Raw genomic sequence first — 12,674 nt, forward strand, 5'->3', positions numbered from 1 at the left:
AATGATTCTATGATTCTATTCTATTCTATATTATAGGTATAGCAGGACACTGAATTTTCACACAGAAATGCAGTTCTGGCTGATGTCACACAGGCATCAGAAGTTCTGGCTAGAATGTAATGTATAAAATAAGTGTAGTTTTTGGAGGTTTAGGAGAAAGGATGGCTTTTTTTCAAGATTCCTAAAAACATTACAAGGATTTATTACGTCAATGTCAGAATTGAGTATAGACTTTCTGGTAAGTTGCTGTTAAAGCTCCTGGACTTTAGAAGGAGTAGTCTTACTGAAAGCAAAATAAATTAGACAGTGTTAAAAACAACGTAATTACCTGTGATAAGTCAGTAAACATTAGAGAGATGCTTAGGAATCTACCCCAAACAGCTCACTTATCACATCTTCATTTATTCCAAACAGGATGAATTAAACCAAGCTGACTCAGAAGTGGAAAACAGTAAACGCCGTTTGCAGCACTATGAAGACAAACAGAAAGAACACTTGGCTGGCATAAAAAGACATAAAGAATTACTAGCTGCCAAAGAAAAAGAATTAGAGGTAGATGTGGGGTTTTTCTCTTTATTGAAGTCAAATGGTCATGATCCTTCTAATATTTAGTAGTAAATCATTCCAATTGTACAACATACAGACCATATTAATACTCAGCTACACTGAGTATTCTCTCAGCTATGTCTTAAGCTGACTGTATCTAAATCAAGTAATTTTGTATAAATGAATCTAGGCCTCTTTTTGTCTGGCAGAGCAGCATTTCTGTCTTGACAGATAAGTTAGGGGTTATCCATCTAGGACTCTTTCTTCTGTATTTTGCAATGAAAACATTAAAATGACTTAACCTTAAAATTTGTGTTTTAAGTTCAATTGAATAATACTGTTTTGTTTTTTTGGATGCTAGTTTTTTCCTTGCACAGACCTCATACTTGATCTTTTGAAGACTTACCTAATCAAGATTTATTAACTAACTCTGAAATCACATCCACAAAGACTTTTGGAAGACTGTCCTATTTAAATATGGTGAATTTAGTTCCTTATTTATCTGTATTAGCTAAATAACTGTGAACATATTAAAGATCTCAGATGGTTACAGTTCTTAGCCCTGAAATAACTACCTATCTATAAATATGGTTAGTAAAATTGTTAGTGATAACTAGGTTTGCTGTGATAAGTACACAAAGAATGATACAAAAACATTGTTCTTGCTTGGAGACTTGTTTTTCCATAGCACAAAATATTTGTTGTGAAGACTAAACAGATTTTTTTAAAAATGTAACAATTAATTGAGTTTCAAACATTATTTCAGGAAAAAATTGCACAAGCTAGGCAGATCTACTCAGAGCGCATAGAGGTCAGCAGAACTGTTAAGAGTCTTGATGCAGAAATGAATCGCTTGAGAGAGAGGATAAATTCAGAAAATGATCGCCATGGAAACAGAGAAGAAATAGTACAGTAAGTCATCTTTAATGTCTAAAGTAGTTCAGGTAAGATGGAAAAGATAGGGGAAAAGTTTTCTTATTCATTCACAATGCATTTATATGTGTTTTTAGTACTTAAACCATGTACGAAGGTATGGAAACATGCTGTGCTGATTGCTCAGTCAACCAATACTGGACAGGCTGAGGACTGTTGAAATACCCTCTAGTGATTTTAGACAGTGTCTATACTATATGTATATGAAGTTACCAATAATCTTAGTGTTTAGATGAATCCCAATTATGACTACGAGCAAGCATAACCTGCCATTGTTCTGGGATGCAGTGGGTGTTAAGCATACTTTAGTTTGAATAACTAATGCATAAGTTAGGTAATTACTTGAGGTTTTGATTGCAGTGTATTTCGAGGAATCACTCACCTCAGATATTCTTGAGCATGGGGAGCCCAGTCATTCATTCATTTTTAGTGTAAGAGTTTCCTTTCAAAAGAATTAAAAATAGAAGTAAAATTTAATTTTTGACCACTTTTCGTTTGTGAACAGTGTCTTACTTGACACATCAAATGCTTTTAGCTTTAACATAGATCCTCACAAGAAAGTTTTTGTTTGAATGTTTTGATTATCAAATTTATTTTCAGCATTTACAACAATAGCTCAGTTTTAATGTAATGGATGTTGATCCTATACTTTCTATTAATTAAAACAGGCAATTTCATGATGCAAAGGAAAGATATGAGGATGCAAACAGTAAAGTAAGGAATTTAAAGAAATTTATTAGGCTGCTGGAAGAAATAATGACACAGAGATTCAAAATATATTGGCAATTCTTAAGGTGAGTTAATTTTACTGTAATTTCAGGTTTCAGATAAACTAATATGTAGATGTAAGTATGTGCCCATATTCCAGGGTGAAAATTATAGAGCAGACCTGTGAGAATGAGATATCTTTAAGGTGGTATTCACAACAATCTTTCTAACTTAATCGTGCTCCCAGATCCAATACTATCATGCCTGACAGTTTAGAGGCAGCCTGGACTGACAGCTGGAAAAACAATGTGATCAGTGGAGACTCTATTTTGCTTCATACCAAAGGCCTTGACTATGCTGACTTAATCCAAGGCAGTTCTGTTTCAGTGTTTCAGCACTGGTTTTGGTCAGCAAAATATCAGCAACATACTAGCATTGAAATCATCCAGACTGTCACTCCTTTTCATTGAGTATAATTAGTGGTGCTGTGCTCATGTAATTTCATTGTGGGCCAAACACTTCTTCTCTGCCCTGTACTGAAAAAAATTCAAGATCTTTATTCAGATTCTGCAATTTGACAGCTGCTACTGTCATGGAGTGTCCGTACTGGGAGTGCATCCCTTCTTTCTGGCTTCAGTCCCTTAGTATCCTATACCTATCAATGAAGATTTTGTGATGGCCTCCCTTCAAAAGGACTGATGGTCTGTTTTCCAGTGCAGTCCTTTATCGTTTATCATTCCTTTCAGCAGAAATTGAGGGATATCTGTGTTGGCTCTGCTTTTTGTACTTTTTGATCTGGGATTTGGAGGGGGTGCCAATATGATCCTGACAAATAGTAATGATCAGGAGAATCCCAAGCTTTGCAGGTGGAAGTCTGAAAATACTAGTGGGTAAGATTTACCTGCAGAATCTGGTGCTTGCCTTACAGTGCCCATATACGTCAAACTGAATCTTGTTCCTATTGCCCAAATATGAGTACGAATCCCACTCTAAGATGTGTTAAAGAACCATAGTTCTTTCTTGAAAGAATTGTGATGTATTGTCCATAGGGGAATTATATGCTAGAATTGGGGGGATGGGGGTGGGGGAAGAAATTAATATTTAACACTGTTTAATTCCTGGAGTATAGCAGAGTCCACGTAAATTCTTTACTATCCTTACTGTGCAGTCCTAAACTGGATAGGAAAGAAGTGGAATGTGGTCGTTTTCTGTTGAAGTTGTGGAAGAAGGGTGTAAAAAGCTTCCAGTCTATTGAAATGGTCTTCTAGAAAATACAAAGCCTGTGCTTTTGGATTTCTTACCTTGTAACTTTGTGTCAGTGATTCTCTCCAATGTGTCCTGTACTGAATGTCAACTGTTCAAGAATGTAATTGATTTGGGAAAATGTTATTAATGGAGCAGGGCTTAATATTTAAGATTATGAAGTGGAACTGTTGATAAAAATCTGTTGTCAGATTTTTGTATTGTATTGTAAAACTGACTGACCTAATGTTTATTTGCTTGATTTAACTGATTTAAGGCTCCTTTCTTTACGATGCAAACTCTACTTTGACCATTTATTACGTATTCGAGCTTGCTCTGGAAAAATAATTTTTGATCACAAGAATGAGACACTTTCAATAACAGTAAGTTATTTTATATTACTTTAATTACCATAATATGTAATGAAAATTTTTTTTTTTTTTAGTATCAGCTGCTAGAACATGTATTGCAAAGGACAGAATAAATTGTTCTCCCCTCTCCAGAATGTGATATGCTAAATTGTAGGATGTTGTTGAAAACAAGCAAGAACAAAAACCATATTACCACCTTATATAGGCAGGTTGCTAGATTACATAAATAAATTTGGTCTTATGCTGAAGATAAGAATTCACTAGCCGATCATCATAGTCAGTCTTTCAAAATTACTCATTCCTATTTCATTGATAGGAAGTTTGCCTTTATTTGTGTGATTGTATAATTGATTGGCTCTAGTTGTTACTTAAACAACATTTAATGGCTGAAAGCTTCAATATTATTTTTTTTCTGTGTATTCTGTAAGTTCGTATCTTTTAACATATCTCCCAAAAAGTTTTAGTCATGAGGGTATTTACTTTTGTTTCTGTGGGAGACTTCAGTTTTAGGAATTGAGGGGGAAAATGTGTAGTGACAACATATGTGTTGATACAGTCCTAATTAAACAGGTGAAGGATATGTATCTGAAGAACTCAAACTCAATCCATGAAACATCAAGTCATTACCTGGCTTTATCAGAATACTTTTATAGCTGATGTTTTATCTTTCTCATGCAAGAGATCTATATTTAGTCAAGGAAGGTAAATTAAAAAAAAGAAAACGCACCCGCTCTCCCTCCCCCACCCCCCTCAAAAAAAAAAAAAACACCAAAAGACCCCACTCCAAAATAATTCTTATTTTCCTGCTTAGCTTGTTAAAGGTAATATAATCAACAGGACAAGAAAATGCTTAAGTTTAATCTTAAAGGGGGAGTGCCACAAGGTGTCATCATAATCAGTGGAACCAAAGGACTGTTCACAATGTTTCATGTATTCCGGTAAAGAAACTGTTCCTCCTTTAAACTCCTGCTGTAAATCAGTTACCTGCTTTTCTATTGTAGATGGTAACCACTGGATTTTACTGTAACGTAAATACACTGGTTGACATTTGTTAAACATTGTTTAATAGCTATTAAAAATAGAGAATTGAATAAAAAAACACTGGCAGAGTCATTCAATCTGTTCAATGTATTTTACTGTGGTGGAGAAAGCTGCAGTGATCCTGGAAATGTGTTATGAAATGGTTAGGAGCTATCCCATTCCAGAATGGCAGTGCCAGTGGAGTGCATAAAATTGTTCTCAGGTGATCTGTTCATGTGTGATGTGTTTGCCATTAAAACTATGATTCTGTTAGTAAGTCTCCATCTCAGGTTTAAAAATTTTTCTAATATTTTTATTTCAAGGTTCAGCCTCGAGAGGAAGACAAAGCTGCCCTTAATGATGTGAGATCTTTATCAGGAGGTGAACGTTCCTTCTCAACAGTTTGTTTCATTCTTTCTCTGTGGTCCATTACCGAATCCCCTTTCAGATGCTTGGATGAATTTGATGTCTACATGGTATAGTTTGAACTTAAACTACATTTGCGGTTGTGACTTGTACGAATTAGTGAAATAGTTGGGTTGTTATTTGTATTTGGTTAGATTTTAAAACACTATAGTTAACTGTAAATAATAAATAAAAAAAAAAACCCAAACCCAAAAAACAAATCCCCCAAAACCCCCAAACAAAACTTGTTAGGGATCTTGTTCACTTTGCTTAGTGACTTTTGAAGCTTACTCTGTTTCTGAAGTTGGTACCCAGAGCAATGAGCATCTCTGTTACTTTACATGCTTAAACCTTAGTTTAGTGCAAAAATCATAAATACAACTTTTTATTAATTCCCCAAGCAGTTGTTACTGTGTTTGTCACAGGTTGCCTCTGCATATTGCTGTGGCAGTTCTGGGCTTAGCATGTGCTTTGGTTTCTACCAATTTTGAGATCAACGTGGTTTCTTCAGAGCAAGCGTAGCAATCAAATTCACTGTTGCTACACAGAAGCTTGTTTTATACTTCACCTAGTAGCATCTTTCCAAGATGCTGAAATGCAGAATAATGAATAGTAAATACTAATGTAAGCTAAAACTGATAAATCTCACCTTTGTGTACAGCTTCTCTGGATAGGCGATTAACCAATTTTTTTATATATTTTTATTTCATATCCTTCTTATTAATATGCAGTGTGGTATGGTTTGAGAAAAGAATTAGTTCTGTGAGACAAAGAGTCGTTACTGGATTCTTTCATTTTGCCTTCAGTGTCCCTTCCCTATCAATGATTTATTTACTGGGAATCACAGACCTAGAGGGGAAAAAAAGATAATACACTTTGTATATGAAGAATTTCAAAAAGGAAGGTATGCATCTAAGGTGGTCAAGCAGTCATTTTTCAGCCAACTTCCCAAGCTTAGATCCTCTTTTACAAGTTAGTTGTGCAGAAGTTTATCCACCTGTCCAGAAAAGGGTGGATACTTAAAACTGTAGGCCCTGCAGAGAACTTTCATGTCATCTGTTCCATAAATAATTCCACACAACTTGTCTTTCCACTGCTGTGCCAGTAAGTGCAACCTTACTGTCTCCACATTCTGTAGTTACTTTTGGTGTAATCCTGGAGACCCACCACGAGAGGACTCCATCAGCATATTTGCAAGGGAGACACCTGGTTTCATGTGTAACAATGTATAGAAGTAGAGCTTTGTTTAACCCCTGCTAATAATAGCTTCCCATTACACATCTTTTTCAGTAAGCCTAATGCATAAGATTGTGTTCAAAATAGTAGTAAAAATAATAACAATAACAATAATCATCATAATAAAAACAAGCTACATAATATCTTAGGTTTCATGCAGCCCTTAAATTCTTTTGGGTAATTTTGAGGCAGGATTTTATAGGAAACATTATTCTACTAAAATACAGTTCATTTCAGCATACCAATAAAGTAAGAATTACTACATGTATATCAAAGCTGATAGGAGTATGTGATTGTTCCAATAGAAACTTTCTATTGTGCGTGTATACTAAAAAGTAGAGTTTTAAGAATTTCCCAGACTATAGTTTGTAGCTTTTAGAATTTAACCGTAATGTTTCTCCAGCTTAGTTTTTATTAGACTTTTCTTTAGCTAAGCTTTACTGTATATTAATTAATTCCAGTGGGTTTTTCTATTAAGGTATTTTCTAAGTAATTTGTTCTTAAGCATTTGTCCTAATTTGTGCAATAATAGGCCAGTGAAGTACACAGTCAGTATCACTACCTGATAAATCTTTTGTCTTTAGGACATGGTTAACAGAAGAATTGCAATGGATATGATTCTTAAGGTGGCTGACTCTCAGCACCATCGACAGTTCATTTTGCTCACCCCACAAAGCATGAGGTAATAATGTGTTGTATTTCCTGGTACAAGAATTACAAGGAAGTTCTATTGCAAGGAGTATAACTTGAAAAAAGTAAATACGAGGAGAAAGAAATTTTGCTGTTTGTAGCAGTAGAACATCAACAACTAAGCAGTTCATTGCTGATGGTTCTGGGAATTTAATAGGTTTTTCACTCTTCTTTACGTAACATCTCTTAATATGGTAGTTCAGTGGGACTTGAATCAGTTTATCTTAAGTAGAACAGCTTTTTGAAATGTTTTATTGTGTAAAGTAGGCTCCTGGTAGCTTTTAGCCCTGTATCTCCCTCTCCCCTCCCAAAATTAACAGAAGACACTGCATTTTTCCATTTTTCCTATTAATACTACAGTACTTTCAGGAAGTCTGTCATTTGAGTTGATTTAATTTTTTTTTTTTAAATATTACTGATCTAGAAACTAATAACTTACTCCTTGTTTTCTTTTTTTTTTTTGATCTAGTAGCCCAAAATTCTTTAAAAACCTCCGTATAAGTCCCTGGCAAAGCTATGCCCAGCTTAAGGGGACAGTCACTGTCTAACCTTACACAGCCAACTCTTCTCTCTATTAGCCAAACGTAATCAGTGAAGCCTGCGTAGGATAATTAAGCAGTCTTCAAAATGAAGTTGATTTACTCTTAATTGTCTTCCCTTACTAAAATTTATAAAAAGTAGAATAATGGTATTCTACTTCTTGTTGTTTAAGTGGAAATGCTTAAGGGAGAATTTCTGAAACTGTATTCAATAAACATACAGGAATTTTCTGTATAGTTACTGTTTAAAAGTTTAATAATTTAAGTGCAGATTGGTTTTGTTATATTTTGTTACATGTTGCATGTTCAGCCAACATTTAACTTAACAAAAGTACAGAAGCACCTTCAGAAAAAACACATTTAGGTTAATCAGTGGAGAAGCATAAACATAAATGTATGTTTAGTAACTTTGCTCATTCTTAGTATAATGTGAGCGATTATACATGTATAAAATGTGTGCCACTTCAGGATCTGTAAGGCAAGTATGAACTGTATTCAATCATTATTTCGTTTGGAGTTTCTCTTAAAAGTACCTTTTCTATAATTAAGGTAGTCTAATTGTTAGAAATCACACGATTGAAGTCAGTCATTGTCTTCATCTCAAGCTTTTTACTGAAGTCTGGCTCCAGTATCAGTTCAGTGAAGCCAGAACTTCACCCCATGTTACTGTTTTTTAAAAGTGTCAAAGAAAAAAAAAGGAGTTATTTAAAGGAAAATATGCAATGGAAAGAATCAAATGGATAACTGGATAATACTAAAATTTGTGGAGACGAAACACTGCTTAAATGATGCATACTTTATTTTTAGTTCTCTGCCTACAAGTTCCCGTATTCGAATCCTCCGAATGCAAGACCCTGAAAGAGGCCAAAAAACATTGAATTTCCAAAATAGGAATGACAAAGAGGAAGATCAATAAGTATCTCTGTGTATGAATATGGCATACTATTGAGGATAAATGTGTAATGATGTGTGTAAAATCTGTATGCTGGATAAGAGGATCTTTTGTTAGATACCCTCAGAAAAAGATGATGTTCCTGTATTTTTTTTTTTAAGAATTACTGTATGTGTACAGACCAAGAATAAGCACAGTTTTGATAATGAGAAAATCCTGAATGTTCAGTTGATATTTTTGACTATCAACTAGTTAGAATTCTACTACCAACTAGCAGAATTTTTTATCAGTTGTTCTGTTTCTTCTTCTGGAAAATATGAAATATATTTTGTATAACTATGGAGTAATATTTTAATAAACAGTGAGAACTGATACTTGTGGTAATGTTTTAGTGTCTCCACACACTTAAAATTAGCATTAAGTTAAAAGTGTTGGTTTCTTCCTAGCTCTGCTTTGTTTCTTAAATGTGTGCTAATTAATACATTCAGTAAAACATGTGTTTCATTTTTTTCCAGTGGAATCACAGCAGCTGAACATGAGAAACTATTCGTACTTATACTTTCGTGTATACTTTCATAATTAGAGAAGTGATGAATTTATTTGTAGTATATTCTCTGGGCAGGAAGAAAGTGCTTTTATTTCTTCCTGAAGAGTTTATAGGGAAGAGTTTGAGTTTCTTTGCACACGAGCTTAAAAAACCTAGCAAATTGTGGCTTTATAAACTTAAATTCTTAATTCCAACAAACTAAGTTCTTGCACAGTCTGAGTTTGCAGGTATAGACTAAGTTTGTAGATATTAATTATATTGTAACAAACTAAAGTGACAGAAGTCCTTCCAACACAGACGAATGACCTGGAAGAAGAATTTTGGGAAATAATACAGTAACTTTTCTAAAGCATTGTAGGCCTGCGTTTTGTTGGGTGTCCCTGCCCCCCTCCCCTCTCACCCTCCCCCAGGACTACACTAGAATAGTTAAAATAAAATAAACTTGCTTTATTTAAATAATACAAGCACTTATTAGGGATAAGAGGGAGAAAGAAGAACCAGGTTTTTCAAACTGCCCCAAATTAACTTTTTTTTTCTCTTCTGTTCTCCTTTCTCCAGGAACTTGAAATTGTTGGGAGCTCTTCAAAAACAATCATTTTTTAGAGTTCAGCCATTAGACATACTTTTTTCTTTTTTCTTTTTTTTTTTTTTTTGGCTTTACGGGGATACAAAAGCCATTGAGACTATTCAGAGAACAGTTCTGCAGTTCCTACAGTTATTTACTGAACAGCAATTCCTCAATAAAACCTCATTGCAGTGTAAGTTTTAACTTGACTTTGTAGCCAAATTTGTTTTTAGCTGCTGCATGGTATTTTGTGTTCTTTAATGTTGTTTAGTTTTTACGCAAGCATGTATTAAACTTGTAGGTATTTCTAAAATATGGAAGCTAGTGCAGAATTGAAGGAAATACACCGAGAAAGCTAACTGCAGTTCTAGTGCATTCTAACTTTAGGAATTAAATCTAGTGATCTTTTAAAGGCTTCAGATATTTACTTCTGAAAGCCCGGGGTAATGGGCTAACAGACTCAGAGCAGCCTTGAGGAGGTTACTGACAAAACAGGGCTTTTTGTTGAAGTGTGTGGCAGAAGAGAGCCAGACAGTGGTTATATATGGAAGCGGGGAGGTTCTGGCTGGATAAACTGGGGGAGGGATTGTTCATGATGAAGTGAGGCATTTGAGCATGTTGTCCTGACAGGCTGTAGAATCTTCATCCTTGGAGGCTGTCAGGGTCTGAATAGGCTGTTGCACCTCCTTCAAGCAGGGGGTTGAACAAGACCTCTGGAGATGCCTACCAAATGAAACAATTCCATAATCCTGTGATTTGACAGAATATATATTAAAGATACTTACAACTTGTTTTAGGATTATGTGAAAATATTGGGGGGGGGAAAAAAAAGGGGGGGAACAACCATACAAGGTGCAAAACTTTGGAACACAAGCCCAGTTTGTTTGTACTGGGAGTCGTTGATACTATTCTATGATTGTGAACCACACATTCAGTTTGACTCGATTCTATAATAAAACTAGACAGACCCTTTTACAATATGAAATGATAGAGTGGCACTGCATTATTTCCTCCTGGTTTTCTTCAGCATCCAAAAAAATAAAGCAAGAGTGCAGAGGCAGGAGAGAGAAAAGCATTTATCTTCATTAGTACTTTTATAACGAGTTGTGTGGAGAAAAGAGCTTAAGGAAAATTATCGCGTTCCTACTGAGCTAACACTTCAGCTTTCTCCCAAGTTTTCTATAGACTTACTTGAAATATTGGAGCAGTCGGCAACAATACTGGTCTTTGGTTCAAATCAATATATTGTATTTATTCTAATCTACCACTGCACTTGATGAAAATGTGTGCCTGACTGTATAATTATTATAAGCAACCGTTTTCATGGTAGAGGATTAGTTCTGAATAAACAATTACTGAAGCACTTGCTTGGATGCACTTATTTTTGCAGTGATCCTACTAAGGTCTCAAAACGATCTTATTCTTGGTACTTTAAAAGCAGAGTTTATTATACCAGCTGCCTCGAGAGAGAACTGCAGTGTTGATGTTACATTCTGTGACTGTGAGCTGTTGGCCATTTTGGATGGCAATGCATTGCTTAATGCTGCATTAAAGTAAATGGAGCCTGTCCAGCTACATGAGGTGCAAGGAAATGTGGAATGAGGTACTGCTTCTCTAATAGGTATATGTAAACCAGAGAGGCATATATTCCCAGGACTATTCAACATCCTCTCTACAACTAGTAATTTAAGCCTAAGTGGAAACAATGGGCATATCATTCTCAGAAGTATGTAACATTTTCAGAATGTGTGTTTTATTTTTAAGTTACAGCCAAATGTACAAAGTATACCACTCTCTAATTTGCTAAGACTATTACCTGTGTAGTCTAAATAAAATTCTGGTATTAAAAAATGTAGTTGAAATTTCTGCCTTTTGCTGTTTGCTTGGAATATGAAGAAACTTAAATATGAGAGTATGGCTATGGTTGTACCAACAACTGATTCTGTGTTCCCCGCCCCCCCCTTCCCCCCATTTGTTAGGAAAATGTGTAAAACTGTTTTTCATTGCTTTTTTCCCCCCTCAATTTTGAGATGAGCTTCACTTTTTACATTTGAAAATACAGAGAATGATTTGGTTTGTGTCATGTTTTATTGTTTGATTTTTAGCTATTAAGAGTACTGTCTCATTGCTTCATAAGGTAGAGAAGAAATATCAAACATGCAATTGTAAGATGTTCAGACTTTTTTTGTAATCCTGCAAGCAACCAACTGTTTAGTGACTGGGAAATGTGATGTAGGAAAGGTTCTTTTTATCTGCAATTTCTGCAGTCTGCTAGTTCTCGATGCTTTCCCAGGGCTGTGCAGAACTTGTACTTGCCACAGTATAGAGATAAACTTGATGGATGGACATAGGATTAGGAGGAAGGTGGTTCCCTTCACTGTACTTCTCAATTGTCATAATTTTATGGTTAATTTATCAGTAATGATTTTTAACAACATGTCTGTTTATATTAAACCCGGGGTAGTTTAGTGTCATATAGTAAGAGGAACGACTCTTACTTAAGGAGGGAAAAACATTAGAAGACCAGGTTTAGGCCAAGCAAATGACCTGTATTTCACTTCCAGCTAGCTTAAAAAGCTACATAAGCACAGGTCTAGTAGGTATACTGTTAAATCTTAGCGTTAGCATTTTAGAGGATAAACAGCTGCTCTGCTGGTAAATGCAAGAACTACAACTTCTGGTTTCTCATAATATGACTCTCTGAGTGAGTGAGTGCAAAGAAGTTTTCTTCATGCTTTCATAATGAAATATGTATTTCCCAGTAGTAGAGTGACAGATAATTAAAGAGATTGAACTTTTTTTTTCCTATTACCGTGCTGAAGACATGAAATAAGAATTAGGGGAAAAGGTCAAATGTTATAAATTTATTTTGGGACATATATATTGCAACCTCTGTGGAAGCTTTTGAAAATTCAGGCAAAGATCAATACACTTCCAATAAAACCTTTAAACTTCCAATAAAACAATATTTTAAACATTA

General features: G+C 34.9%; 1 protein-coding gene across 1 annotated transcript; it reads left to right on the plus strand.

Moving 5' to 3' along the window:
• Positions 1–211: 211 nt before the first annotated feature.
• LOC104072757 (structural maintenance of chromosomes protein 6-like) lies at positions 212–8,606 on the plus strand. Its single transcript, XM_009572323.1, has 8 exons — positions 212–238; positions 415–552; positions 1,313–1,458; positions 2,148–2,273; positions 3,707–3,812; positions 5,144–5,296; positions 7,046–7,143; positions 8,498–8,606. Exons 1-8 carry the CDS (start codon positions 212–214, stop codon positions 8,604–8,606), a joined length of 903 nt encoding a protein of 300 aa, XP_009570618.1.
• Positions 8,607–12,674: the final 4,068 nt, after the last annotated feature.

Source organism: Fulmarus glacialis, unplaced genomic scaffold, assembly GCF_000690835.1.
Source record: "Fulmarus glacialis isolate BGI_N327 unplaced genomic scaffold, ASM69083v1 scaffold46292, whole genome shotgun sequence".
In the NCBI taxonomy this organism is placed as follows: Eukaryota; Metazoa; Chordata; class Aves; order Procellariiformes; family Procellariidae; genus Fulmarus; species Fulmarus glacialis.

Bases quoted from the DNA above. Each gene is read 5' to 3' on its own strand.
- LOC104072757 (XM_009572323.1), top strand. From the start codon at position 212: ATGTCAGAATTGAGTATAGACTTTCTG. The intron at 239-414 runs GTAAGTTGCTGT...TATTCCAAACAG, and splicing joins AATTGAGTATAGACTTTCTG to GATGAATTAAACCAAGCTGA. The intron at 3,813-5,143 runs GTAAGTTATTTT...TTTTATTTCAAG, and splicing joins ATGAGACACTTTCAATAACA to GTTCAGCCTCGAGAGGAAGA.